The sequence below is a fragment of the Wyeomyia smithii genome, chromosome 1 (assembly GCF_029784165.1).
Source record: "Wyeomyia smithii strain HCP4-BCI-WySm-NY-G18 chromosome 1, ASM2978416v1, whole genome shotgun sequence".
NCBI classification, from domain to species: Eukaryota; Metazoa; Arthropoda; class Insecta; order Diptera; family Culicidae; genus Wyeomyia; species Wyeomyia smithii.
Genome location: NC_073694.1, coordinates 154,389,448 through 154,410,602, shown reverse-complemented (window position 1 = coordinate 154,410,602; position 21,155 = coordinate 154,389,448). Strand labels below are relative to the sequence as shown.

The following is a 21,155-nucleotide window of genomic DNA, read 5'->3' as shown; positions in this document are numbered from 1 at the left end:
GGTGATTTTTCTAAGTCCTGGATAAGAGTTATTGTGGTGTTATTAACATTCTAAGTATCCATTACTTTGATTAGTATTCATTGCGGCAACATTTCATTGTTCAAAGAGCAACATCCACTGTTTGAATACGCAAACACTCGTAACATCCGCAACATGCTTTTCATGAGATTCGCTCGCGTCGACTTATCGGAAATGATTGATGGCCGGGATTTTCCTCACGGTTTCCAGCGGCCGAAAAGTTTTTCGGTCATCATTTTCAATCTGCATGCGGCAATAAATAATTTCAATTTTCGTTCGACACTCACCTGGCGATCCCGCGCTGACAACGATGGTTTCTAATGTATAATCAATCAGCATTGATAAATGTTTTATTTTCTTCGTCCGCTGTAGGTTTATCGGCTCATCAATCACATCATTTCGGTGGACTACGACATCTTTGCGCCGAGCAACCTGGCCAACTGGGAGGCCACCCTGGAGTACTTCTATAAGGGTGTCGAGCAGGTGGAACACGAGGCTCAGCTCGCCCTGGACCAATGCATCGGAGCACTCCGGTAGGCCACGTAAATTTTCCCCGCTATCGGGTATAAACGAACCTAACGGCTCAACAAAAACATAAATCAAACCTAATTCAACCGCACCCGTTGGATTATATTTGCGGATTTCTCGTCTCACCACGATTCTTCTGCTGTTCTCTTCTGGCAACAGGTCTGCCAACCTGGGTCTTCAGTTGATCAAGAACCTGGGTCAGATGGAAACCCGGCCAGCATTGGCGAACCATTTGTCATCCAAATACGAAAACATTACGAAACAATTCCTGGCGGAAGTAGGGATGGTTGAGCACGAATTTCTGGTACGTAAATCTGAATTGCTTTCGGCGGCAGTTGTTCCGTTCACAGCGAAGGGGACCGTCAATTTTCTCTGCACGTATCAGGGGACTTGTTTCGGCCTGTTGTAGAAACCAGTAACACAGGTTATGTGCTGTGCTTTTTTTATTGCCGTGGGATTGCGCTGCTAGCAGCAGTTTTAAATGCTTCATCAGGTGGAACGCATATATTCAGCCTTCTTGACTGGAATGCTTCCTGTTTTGTCACTTCGGATAATAGGTACCCGTCTCGTACGGAAGTGCATTACCGAGTTGCAACGATATTTTTTTAGAAATGTTTCGAGCGGGGAAAATAATCCCGGTAAACTGCATTCACGAAAAATGAACAAAAAATAAGCAGCGCACTGTTCGAAATTTGTCTTCGCCCCAATGCACCTTTTATTTATTAATGTTTCTTTTTCTGCTGAGTTCTAAAACTTCCGTTCCAATTTCCGCATAATCTGCGTACCTGCGCTTTCGCTTCGTGGAACATAACTATTGCTTTTTTTGTTTCTTTGTTTCGCTCACGAAAACAGAAAAACAAATCTAACCCGCCGTTGCAACGAAACCAGCCTCGCCACGTAGGAGCAGTATTTTGGGAACGGTCGCTCCTTGCCTTCATCCGGAAGTCCATGTCAACTTTTAGAGAGGTTTGTGTTGTCAATTTATTAGTAGCTAACATGAGGCAAAAAGTCATCTGACTAAATTATTGTGCTTGTGCTCGCTCACGCCCACCTACACACTTAGTTTGAAAGTTTACCCCGGATCACCATTGGGAATGAAAGAGGCGGAAATGAAAAAGCTCTTGTCTCCATTGATCCCGTAGTCACCGTCCGAGCAAGAGGAGGAGGCGAAGGCGACGGGCCCGGCTTGACAAATGGAGAAAGCTTGCAAACTCGGTCAGTTTTCAGTCAGTATATGGAGCTGGTGATGAAATTCCGGGAGTACGAGCAAGATAACTTTCAGCAATTTATGACCAACGGAACGCGAACCGTAAACAGTGTCCTGAAACGCAACATCCTGAAGTTGGAGTTTTGCGAGCCGGTTTATGGTAAGTGCGCTAAGAGGATAAATGAAGTTGGTTGCTGCACTCCAATGTTGATCCTGCCGCAATTTTTATCGAGTAAACAAACCGCAATTTTTCAATGTTTTTGAACTTTTCAGAATTGGTGCAGCAAAAACAAACCACTCGAACCAGGCGGGAAGCGGTGAAGAGTGAGTCCCGTAAACCTTCACTGCTCATGGTTGGTACTGATCATAGCAAGTACGCGAACATCGCAACCGCCGTACGATGGATCGTTAACCAACCGGAATCGCAAAACCCCGAGCTAACGCTGGCGCAAAAGTTGGTGCGAGCGTCCCGGAACACACCTTCACAGGGTGCATCGTCCGGCTCTGCAGGGTCCTCCGGAAACACCGGCTCGGGAAAAGAGTTCAAAATACGGCAGGCGCACTGTAAGTTTGTTGATGGGTGTGATTCATACATGGGATACTTAAGCAGCACTTTCGCCAAATTTGGCGAACACTGATTTTCTTTCTCCTTGGTGCATATTTTATGTCGCAGAATATATGTTCAAATCCCTGTAACTTCTTTTTTTGAAGGTTTAGCATCAATTACTGCTCTAAACTAGTCCCGCCTTCCTACTAAATTGGCGTCTACATATTGCATAATATCAATCATATTTTAGTCCATTATTCGATGTTAGTTGATTCTCCCAAACATGTAGGATAATTGCACCTATATTCATTTCAATACCGTAAGATTTAACTATTTTTTAAAAGTAACAGTAGTTTCAATGTTACCTCTCAATTTAGTCGAGTGATCAGAAGCTTCACTTTAAATACTACAAGCAGTGCTGGAATTTACCTCAGTGCAGACAGAACCACACAAGTTTGTACATAACACATTTGCCATCAAATCGTGCGTGCCACTCCCGAGATATCGTTTGTGTTCTTTTCTCTCCATTCGCTCTATTGTATTTCTTTCGCACCGAAAAAAGCGACTGAGTACTTTTTGTGCATTTGACAAAATGTGCGACACCACACATTGTGTCTTACTTTGTGTGTTGCTTGGGGCAATGATTATCGGATTAGACAAACGAACGATTAAAGTATTAATTTTTTTTTTGGTTTTTGTACTTCATTTGACTCCTACTGAAATAATTTAGAAGCTAATTTTCAGTGCTGCTCAATGGGTTTTGCTTCAAAACTAAAAATGGTTTCTTCCCGGGGATAGTCGCAATATGTCTCGTACATGAACAGTAGGGTGGCAATAGAAATCGACTTTTCGAATTGCGTTCAGATGTAGAAGTGTTATCCAATACAAAAAATGAAAAAATCGATCGGTTAAAGTTTCCCTTTTCGACTGAATGAACTTCTAGATACGACGAAGGACATTTTTTTCCATACAAGTCATTACCACCCTAATGAACGGTATCAGTAGTGAATACATGTAGCGATTGTATATGAATACCGGTACAGAAACATGTCTGGACGTGCGTAATATGTCCTAAGAAACACGTCCACGCCGTTGAGAATCGTGTTTAAATGAATTCTCAAAAAGGTATATGGTCCTTTCTTGGTTCCTTTTTTCTGATAATTTTTCCACCCGCAACGCAACGCAAACTTCTCAACCTGAAGCTCTTTGTTCTCACGCAATGTGTCACAAAAACCAACACAAAGTTTTGTTCCGTTCTTCCTCTCTTGAAATATTTCTAACTTGGTGATATCTTTCATAGTCATTTCGTTTTCGCTCTTTCTCTTTGTGCCTGTTGGTTGTCAAAATGTGTAGGTACCGTTCTCGTTGTGCCTTGACGTAAAATTAACCCACTGAGCGCAATGAGTGCGCGAATGACAGCCCTGACTACAAGGTATACAGCCTTGGGGTTGTATGAAATGGTGACGTTGGACGAAACACTGTAATTGGAGGGATTTTAATTACAATTGCTACATATTTCGCAAACAAAATCAATCCGTTTTTTCAGTGTCTTACGTATTTTCATTCTCAGCCTTCCCTTGTAATCTTTTTTTAGAAACATATTCAACAATACACGAAAGAATTTCATTTGCCCTAAGTGATATTCAGTCTGTAGTGTTCTTTTTTGTTGTTGTTCAAACAACATTTATTTGACACGGCACAAGCGTATCGTTTTTTTTGAATATGCACTAAGAATTCGTCTAAATCAGAGTTAATTTTATTTCCTCAAAAATCAAATCCTACAATACTTACGTTGTCCAGCATGGTTTCTTTCAAGACCAACATGTTTTCTTTCAAGACATCAGTTATAAAAGATAGTTTCAACAGCAGGTTACCAAATTGTTCAAGAAAAAGAGCTGTTTCAAACTTTTCAAAAAACCTTTACCTTCTAGACATCAAAGTTCATGGAAGCAGATATTAACTGACTCGTTGGGATGGTAGGATCTTCTTTATTTTATTTTTTTTGAGACTGTTATAGAGAATATCACAGTAAATGATTGATGTTTGTTCATGACGTTTGTGCTAGGCATCCTCGCATGTGATTGGCCCATTATTCGCGTAAATTTGTTCTTGTAACTTGTACACTATTCGTCGTAAGTTTGGAAACATTTCTCTGAGTATTGAAACATACAGCTTGAATAGCGGTACCTCCGAAAAAGTATAGTAGTATTGGGAATAGGCAGACCTAGAAAGTTGCGGTTTTCAACAGTCTTGATCATAGGGGTCAAGGACAAGGGGTACGGAATTTCACCGTTACGTGACGCTTCGTATTTTGATCTTTGCTTATCTCCGGATTTAGAATTTCTAGATAGTTGCGGTCTTTAACAAACTTGTTCAGAAGGTAAATGGCATTAGGTTGATGGGCAGCTTAGTGTAGAGCTCAGCCACTATGTGGCCCTAGGGAGCAATAAATTCGTCGTTATTTTAATTTTGGTTAATCCCACGCTTTTGATTTTCTAGAAACTTTTGGTCTGCAGCAAAGTTGAGCAGAAGTTTTTGGGGTTATTGGTTGATTGACAGCTTATTGTAGAATTTTGCCATTATAAAACACTGGTGTGGACACAATGCTTTGCATTTTCACTTCAATTTATCTCGCAACTGACCTCCAAAAAAGTTGGGATCTTCAGCAAAGTTGTTCAGAAGGTCAAGGGCTTTTGTTTGTTGAAGAGCTTAGTGCAGAGTTCTGCCGGTATGTGGCACTAGTCTTCTACTATAAAAACATAATAATTCGCTGTCCGTGTGTCCCGATTCAACTCAAGAACGGTTCAGCGGATTCTGGTTTGAGACCCTTCCTCTCTCATTAAGGTATGGCTTCCATATAAAAGAAACATAAATTTCTGCATGACACAAGAACTAACCAAGCAAATGGAACTAAATTTAGCAAACGGTTGTTCGTGGAAGCAAAAAGTATTTCTATGGTGGTTTGACTCTGCTCCCTCTTCTGGAAGAGAGTGTTCCATACAAATGAAACACAAATTTTTGCATAACTCGAGAACTAATCAAGCAAATGGAACCAAATTTGACATGAAGAGCTTTTCCAGAGTAAGACATGTTTTCATGATAGTTTAATACCCCTCACTCCTCTGGAATGGAGCGCTCTCATTCAAATGAAATGCAAATTTCTGCAAAGCACAAGAACTAATTGAGCGAATTGAACCAAATTTAGCATGTGGAGGTTTTTAATAATGGTTCGACACCCCTCCCTCCTCTGGGAGAAAGGGGTCCAATACAAATGAAACGAAATGTCTGCATAACTCTAGATCTAATCAAGCAACTGGAACCAAATATGACATTAATTTTTTTTACAGGACAAGACATGTCTTCGTGATTTCATGGTACTGAAGAAAAACAAATTTCTGCAGGGTTCAAGAACTAATCAAGTAAATGGAACCGAATTTAGTTTGTAGAAGTTTTTTGAAGCAAAAAGTATTTCGGCGGTGGTTTGATATCCCTTCCTCTCATGGCAGGAAGGGGTCCCAAACAAATGAAAAACAAATTTCTTCATGACTCGAGAGCTAATCAAGCAAATGGATCCAAATTTGGCATGTGGAGGTTTTTGAGGGTAGGAACGCGAGGCAAATGGAACACAAATAACATAACTTAAGAACCAGTCAGAAAAACTGGAACCAAACTTGGAATGTGAGAATTTTTGAGTACAAATGTTCCTATAACAATTTGAAACCCATTTCTACTCTTTTTAACCTCAAAATCAAATTAATAAAGAGAAAAAATGGGCCAGGCGAAGTTTGCGTGGTCTGCTAGCGAGCAATAAATTCGTCTTTATTTGATTTTTAACTTACCTCATGACTTCGATTTTCTAGAAAGTTTCAATCTTCACCAAAATTGTTTGGAAGCTCAAGCGCTACTGGTTTATACACAGTTCAGTGCAGAACTTTACCGCTATGCATCGCTAGTAAGCATGTTCGGCAGTATTTTGGCCTTTTATGGCCTTTTTTGGCGATTGAGGCTCCCAAGAAAATCGCGGTCTTCACCAAAGTTGTTCTGAAGAACAAGGTTTTCTGGTTGTTGGCAAATTTTAGTGAGTAATGCAACCACTCCGTGGCACTAGTGTGCCTGCCATTCTTCGCATTCCAATCTTAACCTATCTTCGGTGATCTTTGGCCAGAACCAGTCGAAAATTTTCGCATTTCTACCCGATTGTTTTTTTGCAGAGAAATTCAGGTTTTCTAAAGGTTCGGAAGAACTTGATTGCATCTATTCTGCCGTTTCAAGCATAACTGTCCCAGCATACGAGAGGCGACACCCATAAATTACTTAACGCAAAAAACCCGATTTTTGAACCCCCACCCCCACTATGAAACGAAACGTAACGCAACCACCTACCTCCCAATAGAAATTGCGTAACGCTGCAGAAGAATTTCCTGGATAAAAATGCTCGTTTCTGGACAATCTCCAGAGATTTTTCGTTACGTAACGTTTAACTCACCTCACCCCCTCCCCTGTGTAACAAATCGTAACGCTCAAGGATATCCCCCTCCCTCCTATGAGCGTTACGTAATTTATGGATGCCGCCTAAGGTTTGTGTAGTACATGGGCAACTATGCATGAAAAGGCAGTATATGTGGTCAAAAGAGCTCTGTCCAATCGATTTAGCGAAAAAAGCCTTATTTTTTCTGATAATTTTTAATCGCTGAGTTGCTGAATATTGCAAATTTCAAAGGGGCCGACCTCATTCCACCTGACCAACTTAGGCCAGGAGAGGGAGGTAGAAGGTCCGCGGGATGGAGGGACATGTCATTACCACGACAATGTTCACATATTTTTCCAAAAAAGAAAATGGAAATCTATCAGAAAAGTTCTACAGTTATTCTGGTTTTAGAGTCATTTTTAGCTAAGTTTGGAACTGATTTTTGCTTTGCTCTTTAGGCATTTTGGCTTGCTCCTCACGCTAGTATTACGTAATTAATTTGAACCAAATTTAAGATCCTTTTCTCTTTTCCTGGATTCCAGGAGCGTTCTCAAGCATTTTCAGTTAATTCGAAATGCCTGGTATGCTTTCTTTTTTTTCAGAGAATTTTTTCATATATTTCAGGATGAGTTTACATTTTCTCCTATTCCTTCCCCGCTTTTTTTGTTTAAGTATCAATAATATTTAATTTCGACCTTCTCTGTCAAATCAAAACGTTTAAAACAATCATTTCCATTGTTGGGTTTATTTTGCCTTCCGGGAAGTTTCGCAACCATTTTGAGCTTAATTCGGGTTTAATTTTTTTTTCTTCCAAGCCTTTCGATTTTTTTTTGCTGCTTCGAATGTTGTTTTTTTCAATTTGGTACTTATTTCTGTTGTGGTTTTTTTGCTGTTTTTTTTGTTTGCTTCCAGTTATTTCGTTTTTGATTATTTTGCTCCAGGATTTTCTAGCTTTAAGAGCGCTTAGTTGAATTGAATTGTTTTGTTTTCTTGAACGCTTTTGGTTATTCTCAGCAAAACTTGAAATCATACATTTAAATTTTTCATAAATGCTTCAGAGTGGCTCTAGTAAAATTTGAAATTATTCTTGAGGCAAAGTTGCGAAATGCGTTTGATAATATGTATGACAATTTCCGAAATGACAATCGACTACCATTTTTAAATGATATGTGAATTCTATTGCTCTGATATCTTTCTGGGCTTTGGGCTCAAATGCCTTTCAAAAGTTTTATTTTTTTGAAGTAGAAAACTTCTCTCAGGAAGTTCGGCTACATAGGGATGTGAAATGAAAATCTCAAACCGAGAAAAGTGAAAAATATGTCCAATTTCAAATGCTAATAAATCGGTTAGTATTCGATGGGTTTCCTTAGTTCCTGCAGCAATAGATTGAAAAGTCTTCCAAGATTCTTTCCCTTCTTAATGAAGATAATTGTAATTTTATTATTCAAACTATTGTACTATTGAAAATAGTCAAGCCTTGTCAATACGAAAAATTTGACCTCTGATTGGTCGTTATATGGTTGGGCCAGCTGATGGAGGGACAGCGGATACCAATGGCAGCGTATAGCGGCCACAACTGTGGCATGGTTACGGTTAGCGCATCAGTTGCAGTGGGTATATCTGGCCATGAAGCATTAATGCAATATTTGAATGAAAGTTGCGGTTGTAGCAATCGGCCTTTTTCAAGGCTACTGAATGTATTTGGAAAAGCATAATGAATGGTAATTATTAAATTGCAACTGAGGTTTGATGCTGCTTCAAATGCACAGCAGTGTGATGTTTATATACGAAACAAATCCAATTTCAAAATGACTGACACGCAAGCAGCCGGGTTATCTTTCTTGTTAAGGTATTCTACTTCAACCTTGCGGTCGTGGCTTTGCACACAACCTTCCTGTGATTTCTGTCAAGAGAAAAATGAAATTATTATTATTATTTGTTTACATGTTTATGCCTTATCACTAAATTAATGTGTAAATATTTATTTTTGTAAAAAAAACCTCCACGTGGATAGCAAGAGAGGGGAGGTGTTTTTCTCTATGTTCATGGTTGTCCACGGAGTAAGACGGGGAGGAGGAAAAGGTTCTTTAAAATGGCGACTTGGAATGTGGATGGCTCCTAAGCAGTTGGATTCTCGAAATAAATTTAGTTTATAACACTCGAAACTTATGTGACGCTAAGAGTAGTTAATCTTATTCCCCACCAAATTATCAATAAATTAAAAGTCCCTGACCTCCCGATTAATTTCGTTGAAAACCGCAGAATACATGAGCTACAGTAGAAAGAGAATACTTTATGTAAGCCAACCAAAAACCTGTGACCTTCTAAGCAACTCCTATGAAGACCAAAACTTTTTCAAATGATTGAATTATTATTTACTATTATTATTATTTGTTTACATTCATCGGAAATATTTGTCTACATGAACATTTACGAACTAAGAATGGGTAGAAGGTAAAATTTGTTACACGATCATGAAACACTCTAGCACAAACAAATGATAAAATGAATTAAACACATATGTCTTATGGGTTCGTGCTGCGCATAGTCAGTCCGATGTTGTTGGAGTCGCAGGAAGCTTCGCTGTCTCAGTGGTCGAGTAATAATGTTTAAATTAATCTGAGCAATAATCCATGGTGCACTTACATCTCCTGAGAGGACCTTGACCAGAAAGATGGTCCTTACGAACTTCGCTTGAATTCTCTCGATTCTGCTGATCCAGACGTTGTGAAAAGGCGTCCAGACCATAGCTGCTGTTTCAAGTATGGATCGCACTAAATTAAAGTAGGGGAGGATTGTACAAAACGCACCAGTATTTTAGGGGTTTTAGAGCGCTTCAAATCATTTCAAAGCGACATTGAACGTGTAGGATGATTGTAGGATTTATTTATTGTATGTTTATGACAAAGTTTCTTTTTTGGTAAAAATTATCATTGCCGCCAAACAAGCCCGTGACCAAAACGCACCACAACAAAGGTCAGAATGCTCCAAAGCAGTAGGCTAATATGCCACTAGCAGAAATCAGCACGCGAACATGGAACATGCTCTAAGTTGTAAAGCTATCTTCTGCAAGCTCTTCATAGTTCATTCTGCCTGGTAAAAGTTGACGAAAGTTAGTGAAATAATTTGAAATACTCATAGTATTATAAAATCCTAAAGTGTAAAGGTTAGGGGTACCATAGTATTTTGTATTATTCACAAGTCAGTTAATCATGAAAGCCTGAATAAAATTCATGAATAATTACATGTTGGACAGAGCCACAGCCAATTGCACAGTTTTTCGAGTATTTTATTCATTATGGCACACTTTTTTATATGAGAACTGTAGAGAAGCTACGTTTTTATGAGAAAAGCGAAGAATCTTGTAATAAAAAGCCACATGTGTAAGTATTTTGGGGAATTAATAGCATGGGCCATCTTACCCAACTGGTGCGTCTTGTAAGGTTCTCCTCTACAGTTAGCGTAAACAATAGGGATCACGGAATTCAGAGGCTAATCGGAAAATAAATCCCAAATTTCTGCTGGCTTTACTGATAATGTACGCGTAGTGTTCTCGAAAGCTCATCTCGGAATCCAACAAGACACCTAGATCCTTCACGACCTTAGCTCTTTCCAACGCCTCAGTTCCAATGCTATAGTCCCAGTTAACAGGTATTCTTTTTCTATGGTCAGAAAGTTTCGCTCACACCAGTCTGCGAAGATATCGATGATCTGCAGCTTTGGGACACTAGACGTGTCTTCACCAGCCAATAAATTTTGAAGTCATCGGCGTAGACTAACCTGCAACCTTGAGGAACAGCATGACAGACGTCGTTGAAGAATAATGAGAATAGTAATGGCCCCAGGTTGCTTCCTTGAGGGACACCGGAGTAATTGCTGAACGGCGCTGACTCGGAAGTTCCTAGTTTGACGCTCAGTTGTCGATTAGTCCAATACGATTCTATTCATTTAGTGACATTCGTTGTCACGCCTAGACGGTCCAGTTTTGCTAGGAGAATCCGATGGTAAACGAGAGTTTAAAATATTCAAAACTTCATGTAGCGCCATGTAGAAGTTTAATTCTATATCCAATCGTAAAAAGCAAAGCAAAGCCTTGGTGCTACATTTCGATTCGGAACTTGACCTTCTGTTTTTTATACACAGACTTCGCAGCCAACTGTTTTAGTGTACAGGACAATTGCGGGGCTAGCACTACGATCCTTCTGACCCCCAACAGTCTTTCTCCCGACCCGGGACTCAAACATACGACAACTGGCTTGTTAAGCCAACATCGTACCTCGAGACCAGCAGGGAGATCCATATCCATATTCATGTCCAATGGTATACCAACAAAAGCCCTTGCCCTCATATTTGCTGGAATCCACAGCATTTTAAGTGGTTGGCTTAAAATATTCAAAACTATATGGACACTAGCGCCACATAACTGCTGAATTTCACGACAAATTGTGTACTTAAAAAAAGCCCTTGACCTTTTAAACAAAAATGCTAAAAACGGTTACGTACTATGTAGTCAGATTTATGAGATAAATTAGGAGTAAAATATTCAATAATGCATATACACTAGCGCATGTGGAGTAATAAAAAACTAGCGCCGCGTTGCGACTGAATTTCAAACCATGCTGTTCGCCGACCACAAACCCTTGATCTCTAGAACAACTTTTGGGAAGACGACAAATCTCTAGGTTATCGAAATGACGAGATTGAGTGACATAAATCTGCCTATATTAGGTTATGCGAACCTTTTCGGAGTGCTGTTGTCAGGACTCTACATTATCGAAACATAACAATGAAACTGAATATTTCGCGCTGTCATTTCGATTTGAACAGTTTCAGTTTCATTTGAGTAATTTCGGCTACTGTCATCGAATCACGATAAACCTTCTCGCTGTCAAACAGATTAAAAAATGATAGGTGAAGAAAAAAACAGATTTGAGTACGCGTTTCTTTCCCATCTGTTGTCATGGCGTCATTTCAAATGAAACTCATGACTGTCCCCTGCCTCCGTTATCGCTGATTGCCATTGTTCAATTGACAGTCGTCAGGTGATAGTGACGCTGGAAATCTCCGCTTTCAATTGAAAATCATTTTTTTCTTTTTCAAGCCCTTCAGCTGTCTGTGGTCCCCGTGGCTCTGTGGTTAGCGATGTCGGTCGGCTAGCTCTCCCAGACGGTTGTGATATCGGGTTCGATTCCCGATCGAGTCGAGGATCTTTTCGAGCTGGAAATTTTCTCGACTCAGCACTGGGGCACGGTGTATCGTTGTACTTATCCTACACATACAAAATGTGCCAAAAACAACATCGACAACGAATTCTCTCAACTAATCTAGTTGATCGAGACCGCTATTAGCCCCAAGGCTAAGCGTGCGATATTGTAGATATTGTAGCTGTCAAATCAAAGTAAGAGCATTTGAGTAGTTTTCATTTGACTCATAAACTGCCGTCCCAAGCATAGTTGTCCCAGCGTGCAGAAGGTTTGTGTAGAACATGGGACTACTATGATTGGAACGGCAGTAAAGTGCTCGACAAAAAAAAAAACAAATGTTTTACAATTGAAAGCGACGGGTTGCAACGTCACCATAATCTGATAGTTGTCAATAAAAATAACAGTCAGGCTATGGCTGCAATATTCAAACTGGGTAAAATTTCTATCGTTTGTTTTCACAGTAGTGTAAACAAAAGAATTAAGAGGTCATAGGATAAACAAGTGCCATCGAACAAATCCACAGAAGTTACATTTCTAATATCAATTTTCCTTGGATGCCAAACATACGATACGACAATGTAGTAAAGATTCTTTCCAATTTGTTTCAATAAAAATAGGTAACACAAACGTAATTTAACGAGCTCACGGTTTTGTGTATTTATTTACCATAAGATTATATAAATTTTGGTTTAAAGCGGAGATCGGTCATTGTTGTTTTATTTATTTCTCTCAGCCCTTAGTATGAAATCTTCCAAACAATTTTTTTAATCAATAAAAGTATATACACTTAACTTCCGACTAACTTTTCATATTTACATTTTCTCGTAATTGTTATTATTTTCAAATTGTTAAATTTGGTTAAAAATTGGAAGCATCAAATAACGCGTTCCGCGTGAAACTGCCATATTTCAATCACGAGAATTCTCTTGAACTTATATAACTTGGTGATTAACTCATATATCACGTTTTTAATACAACATTTTTGGTCTCCTATTGGGTAGAAAATAAACTACCACGCATGATGTTGCTTTACTTCGGTATTAAGATTTTACTTTAACCCTCTGTCTGACCCATCTCCCGTTCATACATTAACAATTTTTTTTCTTACTTTTTTTCTCTTCCTCTCGTTTACAGTGTTGGTGTCAGCAGTTTCGCAGAAAAAAGTCCCCACTTGGCGCGAAGTGATCGGCGATTCGGTGCTCATCGAATACAAGCTAAAGTTCGCCGTAAATTTTTCCTACGGTAAGAACCCCTTCCAGCGCAATCGGTTCCATGACAGTGAACAGAGTTGTTCTCCAGCTTGAAATCTCCGTCCGCTGTACTTGAAAACACTGACTTTGCAACTTTCTCCCTCGTCGTCCTCCGCACTGGAGCTCGTGCTGAATCCTTCAAAGAGACTGATTATCATTTCCAATAACCCCCTTGAATGGCTGGGCTGTTACTGAAATGTGTTTTTTCTCTTTTCCATGCTTTTCACTTTTTCATTGGAATACTGCGGCTCCGGTGCAAACTCATTCGACTCCAGACATATTCGATGCCATCAGCGAAGGTCAGCAGTTCGAGAACATGGGATTCTCCCTGGGTTCGGCCATTAGGACTGCCATTATGCGAAAGGTAAGCAATCCATTTCGACAACGTTTTGCACCTCCGTGGTTAGCCAACCGTGCCGCGTGGCCAATGCCAGGTACGAACAACAGTGACGGGTGGAACAGTGGTACCTACTGCCAATCCACCGCAAGGATGCTTGGTCGTATTCTTCTATCAGTCACTGTCGATGCCGAGTAAGATCTGGGATCGACAGTTATATCGCACTGTGATGCTAAGGTTTTGCCCCCGCTATTAGCTTAATGTCTTAACGAAGCAGCGGACTGCGCCGTTAGGGTTGGCTACGGTTTTGAGTGTTGCACAAGTTTGGATAGCTTGCAATGATTGAATGCATGCAAAACGGCGAACTTAAAGTCAAATTATACACTTTTTCAGTTGACTTGATTATTCGAAATACCAGAAAATAAACTCTTAAAAAATCGCGTAGCATATAGCATAGCATATTTGATCGCCCGTGTATTGCCCGCGATTGACCAGAATCAGTTCAAAAAGCACAAAGAACCGTCAAAATGGTGCCTAGGAGTAGCAAGCCATTTTCAGTGTACAATTCCTGCCCAAGAATGACAGTTCCCTGAGCCTTGAACAGCACGCGCGTTGCACGGTAAGCGGAATCGTTGAAGATAGTGGAAGTGGACAGCTGCCATCGGCTCATAGTTAGACCAAACTGAAAAAATACGGACAAAAATAACTTTCGATGTTTTAGTCTTAGGAGAAGTTTTTTAATATGCAATTTCAAATATTTTAAAATATTTGTTAGAAATATTATATAGCGGGTGTACAGTCAAAACGCAAGCAACAAACTCTAGTTGCAAGATATCAAGTTCAGATCTTCGACGAAGTTGTAGAACTAGAAAACTAGAAATGAATTTTTCTCGAAGACACTAAGTTTCAATGTTGTAAGACCATTGAGATATAGGCATATTTTTGTCTACAACCCCTTAAAATCTTTTTCGTATGTTTCTTGAGTTTGAATCGCATTCAATCGAGTTGACATATGCTGCAAAGTTGTGATCATCAAGATACACAACTTTTTCTGAGACTTCAGTATTGTATATCGAATAGTTTGCTTCAAAAATTAGTTTTGAATATACCAATCGAATTTCTGAGGATTTCTGAGATTGCTGCAGAATAACTGCCGAAGAAAACCAATGACGAAAACGTTCGATACCCTATATCGAATTATGAAAAAGGCTTAAAATTTTTAAATTTTTTCGAATGTAAGTCTAATTAAATTTGAACAAAAAGGGTGCAACGTTGTTTTGTTTAGGAAAGCATTCACACTTGCCCAGTTTCATTAAATTCTGAGAGGTTGCTGCCAACATCTGGTCGAGTTAGTATCCGATCGAAAAGGTTTGGGAAAACCATAATACCCGGTCATACCCTGCCATGATTTTTCATACACTTCTAGTGTATACAGCGACTAATAAATAATGCTAATTTTGGCTGCCAGAAAGTGGCATTTATTTTGATATAATTATTGAAAAATAAGGAACATTGGGGGTAAAACTCATTTTTGAAGCAAACTATTCGATATACGATATTGAAGTCTTAAAGAAAGTTGAGTATCTTTATGTTATCAACAACTATGTACGCATGAATCGCTGATTTTAAGGGGGTGTAGACGAAAATTTACCCATATCTCAAGGGTCTTACTATATAGACACTTAATGTCCCCGAGAAAAATACATAAATTTTATAGTTCCACAGCTTTACCGAAGACCTAAACTTGATATCTTGCCATTAGATATTGTTGGTTTTTTTTTTGACTGTATACCCTCTTTGTAACTTATTCAACGAATATCGTCGAAAAAGACTTTTGTCCGTCTTTTTTTCAGTTTGAACCCACTGTGCGGCTGTCTGCTTCTGTTATGCATAGTAATCCATCCACCAACCGCAAGAGCAAGCGAAAATTAACTTGCTACAGTTGACACACAGGCATAGAGGCAAACAAATGGATAACAAAAGTGAAAGGACAAAAGGTTCACTGGTATTCTGAATCTAGGCAATCTACTCGCGAGGTGACTAGAAGAATCAGTTCTGTGAAAGAATGTTCTTCCGATTGGAAGAACTAGTTCTTCTGAGAGCGATCGAAAGGTTTCGCTCCTTTGAAAAACTAACTCTTCTAATCAGTTCGCGAGCAAATCGTTTGCATCTGTTCAGAAGATTCAGAAGATCAGTGAACCAGTTCTTTGGCTCTTTTCGTTTCACTTTTGCTATCCATTCGTTCGTCACTATGCCTGTGGGTTTTTTGTGGCAAGGTAATTTTTGCTTGCTCTTATGGCTAGTGGATGGGTTATGCATGGCAAAAACAGACAGCTGGTTCAGCCCGTATTGAAAGCTAGTAATATTTGCACACCAAACTAATGTTTTGCTAAATCGTTCTGCTACATGATAGTTATTGATTCAGGTTATTTTCTCTTCCTGCCAGAAGGACTTTTTGACTATGCCACTGCATACTCTCATTTCTCTCTGATGGATGTGCATACTCTTTTACAGTCGCTGAGTAGCAATACAAAAGAGTTTTTGCGTGTCGGTGCGTGCTTGCGTGCTACTCAAGGAAAAGCATGAATAAAAAAGAGTATCTCGAACGCGTGTGTGCAAAAGACTTGAGAAACGTAGCATATGTCTCGTTTTTAAGCAAAAAGAGGAGAAAAGTTTTGCTTCTCGCTCGCTTCACAACGCTGAAAAGAGTCCCAACAAATTTGAAAATTTGAATTATCACTCGTTATAAGTACTTCAAATTTCGTAGAACAGTCTAGTTTTCTTCCAGTTACAGATAACTCTTGCGACTAGTTTAAAATAGCCAAAAATAGAGTTTTGAAACTGTGTTGAGATTATTTATACTGATTTTATCAATTTGTGGTCCGTGGCGATTACATTGTAACAAAGTTCTTTCACTGTGAAAGCAATGGTAATAATAGGCAATATGGATTAATGGAAGTGCTAGTCGAATGATTTTAGCTTTTTCACTTTCGTTGAAAAGCGCAGAAAAGTATTATTAGTGATACGAGCACAGTAATGCAAGCCCGGGTATCAGTGAGTCAAGTATAAAATAATACTTCGAAAACATCAAAAATAGATCAACAGTACCCAAGGGAATTTGATGGATGAATAAGCATTCGAGAACATCAATTCGAATGTATAATCCATAGCTGGTGAATGTTAGCCCTTAGCCCAGATTAAATGAATCGCACCTTCAGGGGTACTAATCAACTGAAACGCCAAGACAAATAATATTCTGCCGTAAATTCATCAACCAGACCAGCTATTTCATACATCAAACTAATCTTCGCTCACTGTTTTTGTCTTAAACTCTTCCAGGATCAACTGTTCACGGACGTCGAGCATGTCACCAAAATGGTGAACGATTATAACGATTTGGTACTGCAACTTTCCGCTCCGGAGGTAAGTTTTGATTAGTTGAGTAATGAAGGATAGTGTTTGCACAATTCTGTCTTGAAAATTTTACATAGCATCATAAAGCTCGGTTTGGTTAGCATATGTTACTTGAAACTTTTGGTCTTTTGATTACATTCTGGAAGTTTAATTTTTCATAAATAAATACTCAAATGCGAACTTTCATCAGCTCTCTTCAGAAGTCATATCCAATTTGGATTTGAGTTAAAATTTATATACAGGCCTTGTTCGATTTTGGTAACACGTCCAAATTAAATTTTTATATGATGCCTACCGGACTGAAGCGAAAATTCAATTCAACGTTTGGATGGTTGCTGGTGGCAACACGTCCAAAGTTTTTATGTTGCCAAAATTGAACCGTGCCAAAAACAAAACGTGCCAAAATCGAACGAGGTCTGTACAAGCTCTTTCAATAGAAATCATCCCTAAATGCTTTTTTTACGCTATAAAAACTTTGAAGAAAAAAAATATCTGGATTTTGAACTGATTGCCTTTTGTGAATTTTTCTCATTGAAATCTGTTTTTTCATTATCAAATTGTTATTCTTCTCAAAAATATAAAGCTCAATCAAATTTTGATCACTTCCAGTAAGTTTTTTCCTAGAGGTAAAAAAGGCAAGAAACACATTTTTCTTCAAGTTGCAGAATTTCAGTGCGTGCTCATAACTGACTATGAATTTTCCAGCTGGATTGATTACTACAAAACCACTAAAAGTATTTCAGCAGAACAAATTAATCCCACAAGCCACCAGTACCCAAAAGTTTTTAATCCAAGATAAATATTTCCGAGCTGCTGTGTTTCTCTAATAGCTTTTATAATCCTCAAACAATGTAAATAGGTACATACAAACAGCTTAGCTCCACTTGAATAAAGTCATCTGTGTTTACTTGTGTGATCATTTTGAAGTATCAAAATTATACAGTGCTATCGGATAGCTTTGTTTGTATATTTCAAAAATGCCAATGTGAACTTTTTCCCGCATTACTCTGCGATGAATAGCGGATATCAGTAGATATTTTTAATATGGAATTACCTGTTTTCTACTAGACTCCACGTTGTTCTCACAGTTGAATTACTCGTGGGAAAAATTACCAGAGCTGTAATTTTTTACTCTTATATGCAAATGAAATGCTGCTCATAATAGTTAAGATTTAATCTAAACTCATAACCTTTCGCATGAAATTGATTTTCTTTACAATCAATCAGGGGCCTTTTCTGGCGTGAACAGAAACGCACAAAACGCACAAAAACACACAGACATAAATTTCTCCCAAAATCGATACACTAAAATCGTCGAGTGTCAAAAGAACTCCTGGCGATTACAAATTTCAGAATTATCTACATTATACAATGCCGAGCCTTTCCATCACATTCCCATCAGCGAAAAACCATCATCTTTTCATTGCCGGCACATTATGCGTAATGAGTTCCAAAGTTGAACTCTAGACCCCTTCCAACTCTCAGTCTACCACCGCTCTGGCGGCTGCCAGTGTCGTCTATCAATCTTCCCGAACCTAAAGATAGATTTCCATAATGAACTCTGCTGTGGAAATTTTCCGCTTCTTCATAAATAATTAACCTCAGCCTAACGGGTACAAGCTGTGGCAACAGATACTGTCACTGCCACGAGCGCGAAGGGAAACTCGCTTTGCAGCTCACTCCCTATTGCTTGAGTTTGGTAATGAGTTTGCCCGATTGACTATCCACTTAGAAAAATCAATTCCGGAGGATTTTGGCGGGGAAGTCACACGAAAAATCGCTTTCATCATATTCGATCCCGGCTTCCCGGTCCAAGAATGACTGTCACCCATACCACTACATGAGACGGATGGAGCCAGACACACTGCAGAGCCGGAACGGTGGTTTTAATTTATCCTCGGAACAATCATAAATATTCATCGAAAATGATAAGTAATGATGGAAAAGATGGCTTCGTGCTCTTTCGCTAACAACGTCAATGGTTACGGTGCGAAGTCATCGTGCTCCAGGCAACTAAAGTCGGTATCAAGCGCTCCGCCCAAAGCAGCCACATTAGCCGAGATTATCATAATCCTTTTTCTATTTTTTGTCAAGTGCCTCCCAGCTTGGGGTCGCTGAAGTAACAGAAATCGCGCAGATCAGCAGTTCTTATTTTATTTTATTTTGAATTCCAAACGAAACCTAGTTGATAGTCAATTATTTTAGAATGGTTTCCTATCCATCTTGCGAGACTGCAAACGTTTTCGCTTTGGCTAATGCTCGAGGATCTGTTGGCAGCACTCAAGACAGCGTAGTGTAATATGTCATGCTAAATGTTTTGTTTTCTTTTTCTGACAGATTCATTTTCTGCGCGGTCACCTGTACGAAGTTGAGACCATTATTCAAGCCGGATTAGGCCGATTCACCTGGCAGTCGTTCAACATACAAGCTTACTGCGAACGATGCCAACAGGTAAGAACCTGGACACGGAACATACGGGCTTTTTAATGGGCTGATCATAAGATGACTCTTAAGACGCTTTTTATGGGGGGATTTAAGAGTAACAAATGATGCGGGAAGCAAGTCTGCTACTAAAATTGCAACAAAGAAATTGGTTGCGGATAAAATAATATTAAATTGTTTAAGCATGATGAAAACAGACTCTAGTTACCAATAATGTTTGAAGTATCGAGCAGATTAACGTACCGTATTGATGAGAATGGGAAACGGATAGAAGAAAAGATTAAAACGTGAAGCGAATAAAGTAAAATATAAATATGTAATCAAAAACAGAAATCAAAGAATAAAAGTCAAAACAAATGTCCAAAGCTAAAAATCGAAAGTAAAAAGTAAAAACTTACGAAATAGAGGTAAAAAGTAAAAAGTAAAAAGTAAAAAGTAAAAAGTAAAAAGTAAAAAGTAAAAAGTAAAAAGTAAAAAGTAAAAAGTAAAAAGTAAAAAGTAAAAAGTAGAAAGTAAAAAGTAAAAAGTAAAAAGTAAAAAGTAAAAAGTAAAAAGTAAAAAGTAAAAAGTAAAAAGTAAAAAGTAAAAAGTAAAAAGTAAAAAGTAAAAAGTAAAAAGTAAAAAGTAAAAAGTAAAAAGTAAAAAGTAAAAAGTAAAAAGTAAAAAGTAAAAAGTAAAAAGTAAAAAGTAAAAAGTAAAAAGTAAAAAGTAAAAAGTAAAAAGTAAAAAGTAAAAAGTAAAGAGTAAAACATAATAAGTAAAAAGTACAAAGTAAAAAGTAAAAAGTAAAAAGTAAAAAGTAAAAAGTTAAGAGTTAAAAGTAAAAAGTAAAAAGTAAAAAGTAAAAAGTAAAAAGTAAAAGTAAAAAGTAAAAAGTAAAAAGTAATAAGTAATAAGTAATAAGTAATAAGCAATAAGTAAAAAGTAAAAAGTAAAAAGGAAAAAGCAAAAAGTGAGAAGTAAAAAGTAAATAGTAAAAAGTAAAAAGTAAAAAGTAAAAAGTAAAAAGAAAAAATCAAAAAGTAGAAGCAAAATGTAGAAAGTATAAGGTAAAGAGTAAAATGTAAAAAGTAAAATATAAATTTAATAAGTAAAACAGTGAAAAACTAAAAAAGTAGAAATGTGAAAGAGCAAAAATGTAAGGAAATGAATAAGTAAATAAGTGAAAAAGTTAATTGATAGAAGAAAAATAAATGGAAAAGGAACATTATAAAATGGTAAACGAGTAATAAGTAAACAAGTAACAATCAAAACAGTAAAAAGGTGAAAAATAAAAGAGTATATAGGTTAACAATTAAATATGTAAAAATGTAAAAAAAAATTAAAATCAAACAGGTGAAGGGTTGAAAAGCAAAAGAGTAAATAATGAAAAAGGAAAATCGTAGAAAAGTATAGAAAAGGAAAAACAAACAGTGAAAAAGTTAGAAAGTAGAAAAGTTAGCGAGTAAAATAGTAGAAAGTGAAATAGTAAAAAAGCTTAAGTAAAAGAAGAAAAGAGTGTAAAACTGAAAAAGTAAATAATTAGAGAGTAAAAGGTAAAAGAGGAAAAGGTAAAGAAGAAGTAAAAAAGTAAAGAAGTAAAAATGCTCAGAAGTAAAATAGTAAAAAGTAGTAAAAAGATTAAAACAGCAAAAAGTAAAATATAATAAGTAAAACATCAAATACTTAAAAATGTAAAGTGAAATAGGTAAAAAGTGGCAAAGTGAATAATTAGACAAGTAAATGTGAAAATGTAAACAA

At 37.8% G+C, this 21,155-nt stretch overlaps 1 protein-coding gene across 1 annotated transcript in view; it reads left to right on the top strand.

Moving 5' to 3' along the window:
* Positions 1-21,155, top strand: part of LOC129723260 (dynein axonemal heavy chain 10) — a 254,555-nt gene that overhangs the window by 38,467 nt on the left and 194,933 nt on the right. Inside the window, exons 14-22 of the mRNA XM_055677373.1 lie at positions 391-551; positions 706-850; positions 1,399-1,512; positions 1,610-1,913; positions 2,027-2,317; positions 13,107-13,214; positions 13,498-13,586; positions 16,899-16,982; positions 19,311-19,424. Coding sequence (XP_055533348.1) covers positions 391-551; positions 706-850; positions 1,399-1,512; positions 1,610-1,913; positions 2,027-2,317; positions 13,107-13,214; positions 13,498-13,586; positions 16,899-16,982; positions 19,311-19,424 — 1,410 coding nt within the window. The remainder of the gene's footprint in view (positions 1-390; positions 552-705; positions 851-1,398; positions 1,513-1,609; positions 1,914-2,026; positions 2,318-13,106; positions 13,215-13,497; positions 13,587-16,898; positions 16,983-19,310; positions 19,425-21,155) is intronic.